General features: G+C 46.3%; 1 protein-coding gene across 2 annotated transcripts in view; it reads left to right on the top strand.

Annotated features, from left to right (window-relative positions):
• The window catches only part of flrt1a (fibronectin leucine rich transmembrane protein 1a), a 40,562-nt gene extending 27,331 nt beyond the window's left edge, over positions 1-13,231 (top strand). For both annotated transcript variants that reach the window (XM_068601422.1, XM_068601423.1), the window contains exon 3: positions 9,734-13,231. In XM_068601422.1, coding sequence (XP_068457523.1) covers positions 9,811-11,868 — 2,058 coding nt within the window. In that variant the 5' untranslated portion in view covers positions 9,734-9,810 and the 3' untranslated portion in view covers positions 11,869-13,231. The remainder of the gene's footprint in view (positions 1-9,733) is intronic.
• The last annotated feature ends 283 nt before the right edge of the window (positions 13,232-13,514 follow it).

Below are 13,514 nucleotides of genomic sequence, written 5' to 3'. Positions count from 1 at the left end.
CCCCCTCTCCTCTTCCTCTTCTCTTTTCCTTTCCTCCTCTCCTCTTCCTCTTCTCTTTTCCTTTCCTCCTCTCCTCTTCCTCTTCTCTTTTCCTTTCCTCCTCTTCTCTCCTCCTCTCCTCTTCCTCTCCTCTTTTCCTCTCCTCCTCTCCTCTTCCTCTTCTCTTTTCCTTTCCTCCTTCTCTCCTCCTCCTCCCCTCCCCTCCTCTTCCTCTCCTCTTTTCCTCTCCTCCTCTTCTCTCCTCCTCTCCTCTTCTCTACTCCTTTCCTCATCTCCTCTCCTCATCTCCTCCTCCCCTGCCCTCCTCTCCTCTTCCTCTCCTCTTTTCCTCTCCTCCTCTCCTCTCCTCCTCTCCACCTCTCGTCCTCTCCTCTCTTCATCTCCTCCTCTCCTCTTCTCCTCCTCTCCTCTCCTCCTCTTCTCCTCTATTCTTCTCCTCCTCTCCTCTCCTCTCCTCCTCTCCTCCTTCCTCTTTTCCTCCTCTCCTCTCCTCTTCTCCTCTTCTCCTCCTCTCTTTCTCTCCTCTCCTCCTCTCCTCCAGCGCTTCATAGAAACTGAAGATTGCTGGTTCACCTCAGAAAGTCAAAAGTTAAAAGTTAAAAGTTAAAAGTCAAAAATTAAAAGTTCAAAGTTCAAAGTCAAAGTGCGAACAGGAGCCAGAGCTTCACCTTGTCTGTATCTTCTCAGCGTGTCAGTGATTATAAATAAGCGATAAATGAAGCTGTGAGACAAACTAACACGTCTCAGCGGTTAAGAGTTGGCAGCGATGATCCTCGTTTCCTCCTTTTGGGCGCGAGGCCAACCGGAGGAATCAACGTCCAGCTGAACGCCGAAGACGACATGAAGCGACTCCAAGAGCGCTGTGTGTTTCACAGAGGAAGGTTTTCCTCTTCCTCCAGAACAACAGACTCCTTGATGCTGAAGCTTTACTAATATGTCATTTTCATGGATTCATCAACAAAAGAAGACCGTTTGTTCTGAAGCCGGTCTTCCAGCAGCGAGTCGAAACTTTCCTCTGAGAAGTGAAACTTTCCTCTGAGAAGTGAAACTTTCCTCTGAGAGGTGAAACTTTCCTCTGAGAGGTGAAACTTTCCTCTGAGAGGTGAAACTTTCCTCTGAGAGGTGAAACTTTCCTCTGAGAAGTGAAACTTTCCTCTGAGAAGTGAAACTTTCCTCTGAGAAGTGAAACTTTCCTCTGAGAGGTGAAACTTTCCTCTGAGAAGTGAAACTTTCCTCTGAGAAGTGAAACTTTCCTCTGAGAGGTGAAACTTTCCTCTGAGAAGTGAAACTTTCCTCTGAGAGGTGAAACTTTCCTCTGAGAGGTGAAACTTTCCTCTGAGAGGTGAAACTTTCCTCTGAGAGGTGAAACTTTCCTCTGAGAGGTGAAACTTTCCTCTGAGAGGTGAAACTTTCCTCTGAGAAGTGAAACTTTCCTCTGAGAAGTGAAACTTTCCTCTGAGAAGTGAAACTTTCCTCTGAGAGGTGAAACTTTCCTCTGAGAGGTGAAACTTTCCTCTGAGAGGTGAAACTTTCCTCTGAGAAGTGAAACTTTCCTCTGAGAGGTGAAACTTTGCTGTGGATGAACTCACACCGACAAGGAAAAGTCTTCTCCTCTGAGCCGAGATCTGTTCATCCAGCGTGTTCTCACCTGGTGGAAGACCAACAGACACTCCTCTAAACAAACAAACAAACAAACAAACAAACAAAAGCCTTTAAACCACAACAACTATTCCATCACACAATTTACTTCCATTACGTTCGTTTATTGGCTTTAAGTTGCGTCGCAGCCGTGGTGTTGAAGGGATGGCGTGCGCCAGCATCTGTTTTTTAACCAGACAAAGGAAAGTAAAGTATTTTAATAAAGTATTAAAATAAAGTATAGATGTCTAGAAACGTGTTTCAGCCAGCGAGCATCATGAGAGAGAAGCTGCAACGTGTTGAATGATATTTAATAGAATATGTAGAGAAGGAAAGATGAACAGATGATTACATTCATCTTGTCTTCAACCTGAATCTGAGCCTCAGACGTGCGCTCCGTGTGCACGAGGGCGTGCACGAGGGCGTGCACGAGCATGTTTTGGTGTTGTGAAAGTGCATTGTGGGATTTGATGTGTAAATTGCGAAGTGAAGGGTGTTGATGAGATGAGAGGAGAGGAACAGGAGAGGAGAGGAGAGGAGAGGAGGAAAGGAAAGGAGAGGAGAGGAGAGGAAAGGAGGAGAAGAGAGGAGAGGAGAGGAGAGGAGAGGAACAGGAGAGGAGAGGAGAGGAGGAAAGGAAAGGAGAGGAGAGGAGAGGAAAGGAGGAGAAGAGAGGAGAGGAGAGGAGGAAAGGAAAGGAAAGGAGAGGAGAGGAGATTGGGGGCAGCAGGCTGAGAGCATCGATTGGAGGCGGCCTCTTTTGGTGCATTCTGGGTAGAATGTGAATCGTATGTTGAAATTATATTATATATATATCTATATAATATAATTTATATTATATATATATCTATATAATATATAATTTATATTATATATATATTTGCCTTATAATGCCATATATTATATATACATAATATATATATATATATATATATATATATATATATATATATATATATATATATATATATATATATATTTATGCATATCGTATTTTTTAAACAATCTTCATGTAAATTGATCAACAATCACAAAAAAAGGATTACATAATAGGGACATTGTCCTTTCTGTTTTACATCATTCCTGATTTATTTTTATCAGGTTTTACTTTTACAAGACAGATTTTTTCACTCATGAGGATTTTCATGAAAAATTGTGAAGAGTTTTTTTTTATAGCGATCAGAGATAAAATCCTCCATCGTCCGTCTCAGTTGTGTATTTGTGATACTTTCATACCGGATGAAACACCGGTTCACAGCACGCTTTACTTTGAAAGGCTGCTTTTATTGTTGAACTTTCTCCATCCTGGAAGCCGTAACACGCATTATGAAGTCAGGACTTCTGATAATAACTCTCTGGTTCTTCACGTCAACACGGAGCTGTGCATGTAGACTTCATCCAGATGAAGAGGAGAACAGATCTGACCTGGACTCAGAGCACCGTTCAGTTCCTCACGGGGGACACGAGCGCTAACTTTCATTTTTGAATGAATAAATAAAAGAGTAAAAACATCCACAAATCATTTCAGGCTTTAAAATGCATTAAAAATACATTAAAAACAAATAAACAGATAAACGATGCGCTCTTCTTCTTCCTCTGGAAGCGAGCAGCTGCTGCAGGAGCCGACGTGTGAGCTCTGGAGTGTTTACTACATGACAGCGCTGGTTAGCAGCCGCCAAGTGATCACTTTACACCCAAAGACGCACACATCCTTCACATCCTTCACATCGTCCACATCGTCCACATCCTTCACATCCTTCACATCCTTCACATCGTCCACATCCTTCACATCCTTCACATCCTTCACATCTCCCAGCTGTTGGACCTGCAGCGTGGCCGCCGGCCTCCAGCTGACGGCCTTAAAGGAACAACGAGCCTTCATCATGTCGTCCTCTTCTTCTTCCTGTTGGTTCTGGTGTGTCTCCGCTGCCACAGCTCTGTATTTATGTTACAACTTGTCAGGGTTGAATTCAAATTTTACCAATTACGCTAACCAACCTCCCTCTCGCTCTCCTTTTTTTTTTTTTCTTCTTGCAAATTATGATAATAAAAAAAAATCCAATCAGCGTCCGAGCCGAAGCGTGACGAGCGAGGCCGACTGCTCGGCTCAAACCAGGAGACGCGTCTGCTTCTCTACGTCCCGTTTAAGATGATCGAGTGTGTCTTCTGAGACGGAGGCGACGCGTCTCCAGAGTAAACTGCTCCTTCATTTCATGAAGAACCAGCGACACTAAACGCAGCGCAGAGGATTTGAGACGCCGGCGAGGGATTGATCAAAGACTTCATTATGACCGCTGACACACACACACACACACACAGACACACACAGCTGGGCTATCTCACTGTAACATCACCAGAACAGCACATATCAAGACCTTTATTTTAAATTGCCTCACAGGTCCAGCGGCATGTTGTTGTTTTCCCTTTAATCACCAAACAAAAGCAGCGAGACGTTGCTCTGCAACATCAGGATCAGAACGGCAACGCTCTGGGTTTCAGGTTGAAGGTTCAGCTTTGTTGTCTTTACACAACACCAGGTTGCACAATGACATGCAGTCTCCTCCAGGCTCAACACACAGGAACAACACACACACACACACACACACATGTGCACACGTTTGAATTAGACTAAAACAATAAGATCGGCAATTAAATGAAACAAAGTAGCCGATGTGAAAGTTGAGATAACGGGAAAGAAAAGAGAGATTTCATGTGTTAGCATGCTAACATTAGCCAATCAGAACACAGCGTACAGCTGAGGCTGATGTCATTAGTTTAACATTTAAAAATCGTCTCCGTCTGCAATGAAGTGACGTGTCGACCTCAACGACTCAGTGTTTTATGAGTTAAATAAAGGTTGTGATTACTAATCCAAACCTATTTTTGTAAAACTACTCAGCTCACTTCAGTGAAGGTGCCTGATCCTGTTATTACATGTTCACCCCTCCCTCACAATGCAGGGCCTCATTGCTACCCGGCGCCGCGGCGCCTTTGTTAGCGCTGAGAGGCTTTACCTGTAAGGTTCCCGTCTGGAGGAAGACGCTCTGAGTCAGAATGATTCAAAGCGGCAGCAGCTGCAGCGGAGAGGACGAGAGCAGAGCACATTACATCTGTGCAGATGAAACGGGTTGTGTAGCCGCGGCTGTATGTCAACTTACTTCAGGGCGCAGCGAGCTAACAAACCCCAAGATGGAGGCGCCCCCCCGCTGTGCATTAGGAGAAGCGCTCTGCTGCTGCCGCTCTACGGCTGTGCTGCTGCATATTTTTAAAGGAATACAGAGTAAACCGTCAATTTGCAGAGCCGGTATTGATTTGTGTTGTGATTTTTCATATTTAAATTGCAATTGGATGAGAAGACGTCACAAAGTGCTCCGTGTGCTGCAACACGAGAGATAAACGCCTCCAGATCCAACGTTACATGTGTAATATGTTATTTATTAGGAATGGAATTAAATATTTGGTTTGTTTGTACATTAATTGAAGAGTTGAAGCTCTTGGTGACGTATATTTAGTGTATCTTAATCCTATCTTTATAGTTTTTATAGACTATACGAGCAAAATAAGACAACAACTCATCTGTAAAAACACAAATCTTGATATATGTCACACACTCGGCTCTTTGTGTCAGCAGCTCAGATGAGAAACTGCTGAGCACAAATCCAATCACTCCTTCATGCCGGGACGTCGGTTCATAAACCAAGAACAGAGCTGAGTTAGTGTGTGGGTGAAAACAGGACTTATTCAGCCTCTCACATGTTGTTCAACCTGCTCCGTCGCAGACTCACGCGGCATGTTTCCAGAGCAGAGAAGACACCACGAGCGTTTTAACGGATTGTAATGCTCCGGCACATCAAATAATTCACGACTGTAACTCATTCTGAGCTCGTCTGGTTTGAATGGCGACGCGGGGCGCTGCATGCAGATGGCTTTATTCAAAACACTTGAACATCATTTTCCATTATGGCTGCGGTGTTTGTTTATTTTTACATAAAAGTGACAACGAAGATCAGGATTTTGTGTTTGTGAAAGAAGCAATCTGTGAGCAGGAAAACATCTGATGTGTTCTTTGTGTGCGCTGCGTTGTGAGTCTTTGTGTTTGTTTCTCTTTTAGGGATTAAAGTTCATTTTTTATCTCCATGTTTTAATATCTTGAAGATTATGGAACATTATTGCAGAGACATAGTCTCCTACCTCGAGCACTGGGAGGAATATGACAGGCGCAGATAGAAAACCCATCAGCCGCTCTGATTAAACCAAATGAATAGGCCACGCTTCTCTGGCCTCTCTCATTTTTTTTTCCTGTCTCGGATCCCCGGACTTATTCCTGTCATCGCCATAACGTGGTGTTTTGCGTCATCCCTTCCACATGTCCAATCTGTAAATCTAAATGACGATCCATGGGCATGGCGTGGAAGATAAGCTGACGGACGCCATTATCTCTTCCCTGCCATCAGTAAAGTGGATTTCCTGATACATCCGCGGCCCCTTCGGTCATCCAAAATCCGGTTTTCCAGATTTCCCAGTCCGATCCCTGCGTGGGGGACTTAATGAGGAGAAGGGATATGAAGGTCTTGCTCAAAGCTGCTTTCTGTCACTCGCTCTGGCTCCCTGCTTTTTTTATTTTATGTAAATCGATCCGGTCCTGGGTTCCAGTATTAGATTGGGGGTTGTTGTGCGTGTGCTGTGCTCTGCCCGAGGCGACCGGCTGTCTGGCGAACGCATTACCCCACATCCCTCTGCTCGCCGCTACACGGCTCTGAAACGTAGACTGCACCATATAGATCGTCCCCTAATGGGTTAATGTTTGCAATTTGATCGTGCATGGACAGACACACACACAGCACGTCTGCAGCGTTCACAAACACAAAGAGCACTAATATTGGGGGAGAAATGAGCAACCGAAGGGCAGAACATCCTGAAATGACGGTCTGCCGCTCTTTGTAGCACCTGCTTAATCCAGAGAATGGCAGCTCAATATGCTCCAGTAATCCCTGTGGCTCTCTGCTCCACCACTTCAATCTCACACCACATACATGTTGTTTTTAAAGGGATGACCTAAATACTCCAGTGTTCAAGAGTCTCAGGGCCGAAGCTCCAGGGACCAGAAGTCATCCATTCTTTAGCACCACTCACACACACACGTTGTACACACATGTTGTACACATGTACAAGCACTGAAAGCATGTAAACATGCACAACGCAACACAGTGTGTAGCCTTCTTGGTCAATATTAACCGGCACAATTTGAATATAATATAATATCATGAGAAACGCTTTTTAACCCGATGAAAACTGTGGAACCAGTTTTATCTCCAGACCTCCTTTTGCCTGAACCCCAAATTAATTCCAATACTTGTGTTTATTGTTTATATTTGTTCAGCAAAGTCTTGGGAAAAAAATGTATATATGCAAAAAACAAATCACTTTTCAAAAGATATTTTGATCATAACTATGAACATCCAGCATGATATGAGTCAGATTCCCTAAAAAAGCCTCCTGGAGCGTCAATAAGACACCTTTATGGAAAGATTAGGACCTAAAGAATCAGAACCTGCAACAACAATCACAATAAAACAAAGTCTTGTCCTGTTAGGAAGGAGTTTCAGTCGGAAAACTGTCGTTCGGGTCAACAATGGAAAAAAAATACTTATTTTACGCCAGAAGATTGTCTGAATGGGGCATGCTGGGACTTAAAATGAGAGCGGGGGGATTTTCACACGATTTCCAAAAGGTTAAAGTCCAGCAATCATTTCCTCCTCAGTCTGAGACTGACAGCACTTCACTGTCACGAAGATTAAAGGAGAAACATTATAGTTTATGATCAGTGAGCTGATGGAGACAAACAAGAAATATGATGTAAAGCCCAAACTTTGAAGTAATGCTGAGACAAATGGTGATATTGTGAATAAAGTCACTCTCATATGTATATTTATGTTCTATTGAAGCTTTTCTGCTAAAGTCCCAAACCTGATATGCAACAAATAAATACAGTATATTTATTATCTGCATGATTTCTGTAATAATTTGCCTGCCAGGGTGATAAATATGGAAATGTTTCAACAATATCTGGATAGAAGAGAGGAGAGAAACACAAAATGCTTTGAAGAATCCACAATTATAAGTCACGAATATTTTATCATACTAAAAAAAAGTTTGTCATATTTTCTTCCCTGAACTTAAATACTGTTGTGGAGGAGTCTGAGCAGGAATATCAACGGTGAAGCAAACTGCTGCCACAGAAATATAAATGACATTTAGCCAACCTCGACCTCAGACATTAATTTCCTCAAGAATAATGTCCTCTTGCCGACGCATATTGTTTTCTGAACTTGTCACCGTCATACTCGTCGGTTTTATTGTGATGAGGATGTTGATATTCTGAGAGGCTTCAGGGAGAGATGTGTGTCGTCTACGCACATCTGTTTGTGTGCGTATCTCATGGTCATCGCCAACAGGTAGCATCATGTTGGGAAGCAACACTGAACATGTTCTGGAGGGGAGGCAGGACACGGCTCGCGAGAGAAACCCTGCCTCCCTGCGTAGCTTCACACAGCTTTCCAGTCATACATGACGTGGGTGTGAATGTGAGACTGACCGTTTCTCTAAAGATGTAAAGGGATTGAAGCCATTTCCCCTCCGACGAGCACTGAGAGTCACAGCGCGGCTTCAAGGTGTCGAGATGGTTTGATTGGTTGACCATTAAGTCCGTGAGATGCTCGCGAGTACAATCCTCTATTTGTAAGTAGAATTTGCAAAACATCTGCGCTGACAGCGGCGAGACAGTAATAGCTTTTAAATGATCTCCGATCAGCCGCGATGAGCCATTTGGTGCAGTTTAGTTTTCATTAAAAAAATAATTTATTCATGACACTTGAAAATGAGTGCAGTGTCAACAAAGTTTGCTCTCAAGCTTCTCTACGTTTCGGAAATGAATAAGCACAGATTAGTGTTTGCAGATGTACATCCAGCACAGACACACACACATTCATCTGGTTTATGATCTGACTTTGGGGATCCTGTTATGTGAACCAGAGCCAACTGGATCTGGCAGATCACCTCGGGTTTGTGAGGAAATCAATACTCCGGCCCGGCTGCGTGGGCCTTAACGGTTTGACTAATGGCTCTGGTTATTGAAGACTGCGAAGCGCTCAAGCTGTCACTCCACATTGCAGATATCTGTAGTCGATGATGCACTGACTGTTGTGACACGTCTCGCTTCATCAGCAACAACAGAACATCCTGATGCGTGATCCAGTCCTGCGATCAGCTCGTGTGGACTCCCGCAGCGACGAGAAATAGTTCATTAGTCGTCACATCATTTGCATTCTGCTGCACATTATCATCTCCAGGGCCGTCATATTGTACTTTATGAGTTTGATGTGAACTCGATCGAGGAAACGTGATTCACATGGATGTTTTTCATCAAATGTTTTAAAGCCCAGCGCCATCTTTACTGCATGATGAGAATGTAGCTCTTGAAGACTGACTCAAACATGTTGTTCCGTCTTGATTATGAAAAGTATCTCCAGCTCTGTCTGGCTAATGCAGCCATCTGCTGGCTACTGCTAATGGAGCTATAGAGCCTCTCCAGATCTCTTCAATAATTCAGAAGCCCAGAATGTTCTCAAGAATTCACATTTATGCACAAGGCTTAATTCTGAATGGATGATTGGATTTGTCAATTCCAGAGTTGCTTTTCCTCAGACTAAATATTCACTCTGCTTTAAACATTCAGTACAAGACACCCTTCCAGCTGTCAGTAATCTTAGATTACTGTTGCTAATTCAACATAATGAGGCTTGGCTATACAGTTATCTCTGAAGGTTTTTTGGGGGGGGCTGAGAGAAATCCTCCCAGATCCAACACAAACAATCTTACCATCAATTGCAAGAAATCTCTGTAGCTTCTGTTTGGATGTGATCATTGTTGCATGAACGAAGGCTCTAACATCGTTCAGACACAAGACAATGAAAGTATGGTATGAAGCAGAACTGAATATATTGTTGAAATCACACTAGTTCTCTGTGATACCTAATTACTTTGTGCATCAGCGCTGACTGTAATCTATCTCTTTCTCTCTCTTTCTCTCTCTCAGGGTGGAGGTCACAGGATTCCAGCTCACTGCAACGATTTGAGGATTAACAATACACCTTGGAAAGAAAGACAGTGCTTATGTTCACCATAATGGCCCCTGTAGGTGTGGCGAAGCTGCGGGCCCGACTCTTTCTGCTGTTCCTTTGCTTGACACTACGTGCCGGCATGCTTCAGTTCACTACAGCCACGATACAAGGGTACATCGGGGACAAGGACATGATATGCCCGTCTGTGTGCAGGTGCGATGAGGACTTTATCTACTGCAACGATCGCGGCCTGAGCTCCATCCCTTCGCTGCCTCCTTCGGCGTCCGTCCTCTACCTTCAGAACAACCAGATTAACAACCCGGGTCTGCCCACCTCCCTGGAGAGCCAGCTCGCCATCCGCGTGGTCTACCTGTACGACAACGAACTGGACGAATTTCCCGTGCACCTGCCGCCGTCTATCCGTGAACTGCATCTGCAGGACAACAACATACGCACCATTCCCCGCAGTGCGCTGGCTCGGATGCCCTTGCTGGAGAAGCTGCACTTGGACGACAATTCGATTTCCACCGTCAGCATCGAGGACCAGGCGTTTGCCGACAACCCGCGGTTGCGCCTGCTTTTTCTTTCGCGCAACCACCTGTCCAGTATCCCCTCGGGGCTGCCTGCCTCGCTGGAAGAACTCCGTCTGGACGACAACCGAATCTCCACCATCCCGACCCACGCCTTCCGAGGCCTCGCTTCGCTCCGATGTCTTGTCCTGGATGGGAACCTTTTGGCCAACCAGCGCATTGCAGATGACACGTTCTCCCGCCTTTCCAACCTCACCGAGTTGTCCCTGGTGCGCAACTCCCTCCAGACGCCACCTGTCAACCTGCCCAGCGCCCATCTGCAGCGCCTGTCTCTGCAGGAAAACGCCCTGACTCATATGCCACGTGGTTCCCTGGATGGCATGCACCGGCTGCTGAGGCTGGATCTGTCTGGGAACAACTTGACCACTCTGCCCAGGGGACTGTTCAAGGACCTGGACAGCCTGGGCCAGCTTCTGGTGCGAGGCAACCCTTGGCACTGCGGCTGCAACCTGCGTTGGCTGTACGACTGGCTGCATGCCCGTGGCAACTCCATCACGGTCAGAGGTCTCACCTGCCACGGGCCCGACCGAGTGCGAGACATGGCTTTGGTCGACCTGACCGGCGAGATGGAGGAGTGTGAGGTGGTGAGGACGTCGGGGACCAGAGACAGAGTGGGCGGCGGCGGAGTCGACAGCTCCACCACTCACACCCCTCCACAGGGCTCGCTCTTCACCCTGCGCTCAAAGCGACCCGGCCTGGGGCTTCCTGACTCCGGCTTGGACTACACTCTTAGCAGCAGCGGCGTGGGGAAGAGCCTGGCTCTCAACGTGAAGCCTCTCTCTCACAACAGCGTCCGCGTCACCTGGAGCGTGGCCCAGCCCAGCTCCTCCTTCCGGCTCAGCTGGCTCCGGCTGGGCACCGGGAACGCCATGGGCTCCATCACGGAGACGCTGGTCCGGGGCGACCGCCGAGAGTACCTGCTTACCGCTCTCCAGCCGCGCTCCAGCTACATCATCTGCATGGTGCCCCTCGCGGCCAGCTCGGAAAGCAAAGGGGGGATTTCCGGAGACCCGGACTCTGACGAAGCGCTCGTTTGTGCAAAAGCTGAAACGTCTGACCCCACCCCTGTGGAGGAGGAAGAGGATAAAGACTCCAAGCATATGACAGTCCTGCCAATGGCAGGGATTATTGGTGGGGCCACCGCCATTATATCTTTGGCTCTCATTTTTTGCATCTTTTGCTGGTACGGACACAGGACTGGGCATTTGTGCTCTCGTGACCACTACACCCGCAGCAACTCCCGGAAAAAGAAGACCTACGACGATTACATTGAGTCGGGCACAAAGAAGGACACGACCATCTTGGAAATCCGCAGTCCGGGGTTCCAGATGACGCCGATGGCGGCGTGCCAGCCAATGCAGCCTAAACCCCTGCGAGAGGATTACATCATTCACACCATATTCCCCTCCAACGGCACCGGGCTGTACAAAGGTGACAACCACGTGTCCAATGCAGGACACGGCACCAACCGCGGCTACAGAGAAGGCGAAATCCCAGACATAGACTACTGTTACACATGATGTACTGTACCAGATCCTATTCACAGTGTTATTGGTAAGCTGTATAGATGCACAATTTCCCTTCGCATGGACACTTCTGAAGCACCCCTCTGTGCCTTCTTTTTCTGGTCTCCCATTCCAAAATACCTGCTGTTCACTGCACTGGAAGTACTGTGTGTGATTAACTGGAACTGCAACCAGGTGAGAACAGTTCACCGCAGGGAGCAGCAGCCGGTGCCCCAGGTGTAAATGCACCGCTGACTGTTTCTTCCCCATCTTAGTAATGGCCTGTGTATGTTTTCTTTTCCGCCCTTTCCGTGTGACATGTAAGCAAAGAATGTAAACACGGTGGAAAGGTCAGACTTAGCGGAGGTGTTAAGTTGAGAGTTCCTCTCTCGCACACAGGAGCCACGCCAGCCGATTCAAAATGGATTAAGACATAACGAGATGACACGCGTGTCCCTCGTTCCCTGCTCGCCGGTCATACACAGTATGTAGTCTTATCAAGTCATTGTTCCGAATGCCTCAACTATATTGATGTGCCCGACCAGCTATCCAAGGAAAGGGCTTTGTAAAGCTGTGAATTGTTCTATTTCAAACGACCCAATAACCACTTGTCTTAAAGTAGGCTTGTTATTACCTTATTCAGTAGTTGGCAGGGTGAAGATCTTATCATGGCTGCTCGGCCTTGGTTATACCTCTCGAGAACATTCACCTAAGGTCAGTATTGTAGTGTTGCATCCGATGGGATGCCGCACGGGCGTGTAGATAATTTACTTACCGACTGGGCTGTGTTTTAAAAATGCTTTGCTATTTTTATCCGTGGTTTGTTTAGTAATCAAAATCCTGCACAGCTCTTTTTATTTATTTATTTTGTTCCTTATGTGATGGTTTGTGATTTTGTCTCTGTTAAAATTGCATTTTTTTTTTTTATTTCTACCCGTACTGATGAAACCCGGCTTTGATGAAGAGGAATCGTTTCATCTGAACAACAAAAATACAGAAAGGGAAGAAAATATCCTGAAGGCTGCCTCCAGGTTTATGTTTTCTTAAGTCAAGCAGAGATGAATCTTGAGCGAGGCTGTTTTTAGTACGTCATTTAAAAAATTAGACCCCTCCCAAAGACGAGCATGTCGGTCCAGCGAGCCAGTAGAGACCAACCTCGACCTCTCTTCCTACTTCGTGCCTGTGTGCTTCGCCTGTGACTTCAGTTGGTAAATGTCGGTTACAAAAAGCTTCCTCCACTTCCTTAAAGGCGCTTCAGACTCCAGACTGGACCCATTACTGACGTGGAGCGTCCCGTGTGAGGCAGACTCCTGTGAGTGAACCTCGAAATGAGGGCGAGAACCGTGGGTGAAAGGGAGGGGATTCAAACCGCATCACTGTTGACCTGCACTGTGCGGCGGCGGCGGGAGGGGGGGGGGGGGTGTTGCAGGTGCGGCGACTTCTCAGCGAGACGAGTTCAATGATGTTTGTTTTAGCAACGGTAAAAGGCCTCCACTCGTTCCACCTCTTTTATTACTGAGCAGCACTAAAAATGTAAATGTATTAGCACTTAGCAGAGGAACAGGGATAAATGTAGTGACAGCCACGGTGAGACGGAGGCGAAGGAAACATCTCCGGGCACTGACAAAGATGGAGAATTGATGGCTCTGGCGCGGTGGAGT

Source organism: Clinocottus analis, unplaced genomic scaffold (assembly GCF_023055335.1).
Source record: "Clinocottus analis isolate CAN_PGR_092001 unplaced genomic scaffold, fCliAna1.0.p SCAF_5, whole genome shotgun sequence".
NCBI lineage: Eukaryota > Metazoa > Chordata > Actinopteri > Perciformes > Cottidae > Clinocottus > Clinocottus analis.
This window is presented reverse-complemented; position numbering and strand designations above follow the sequence as displayed.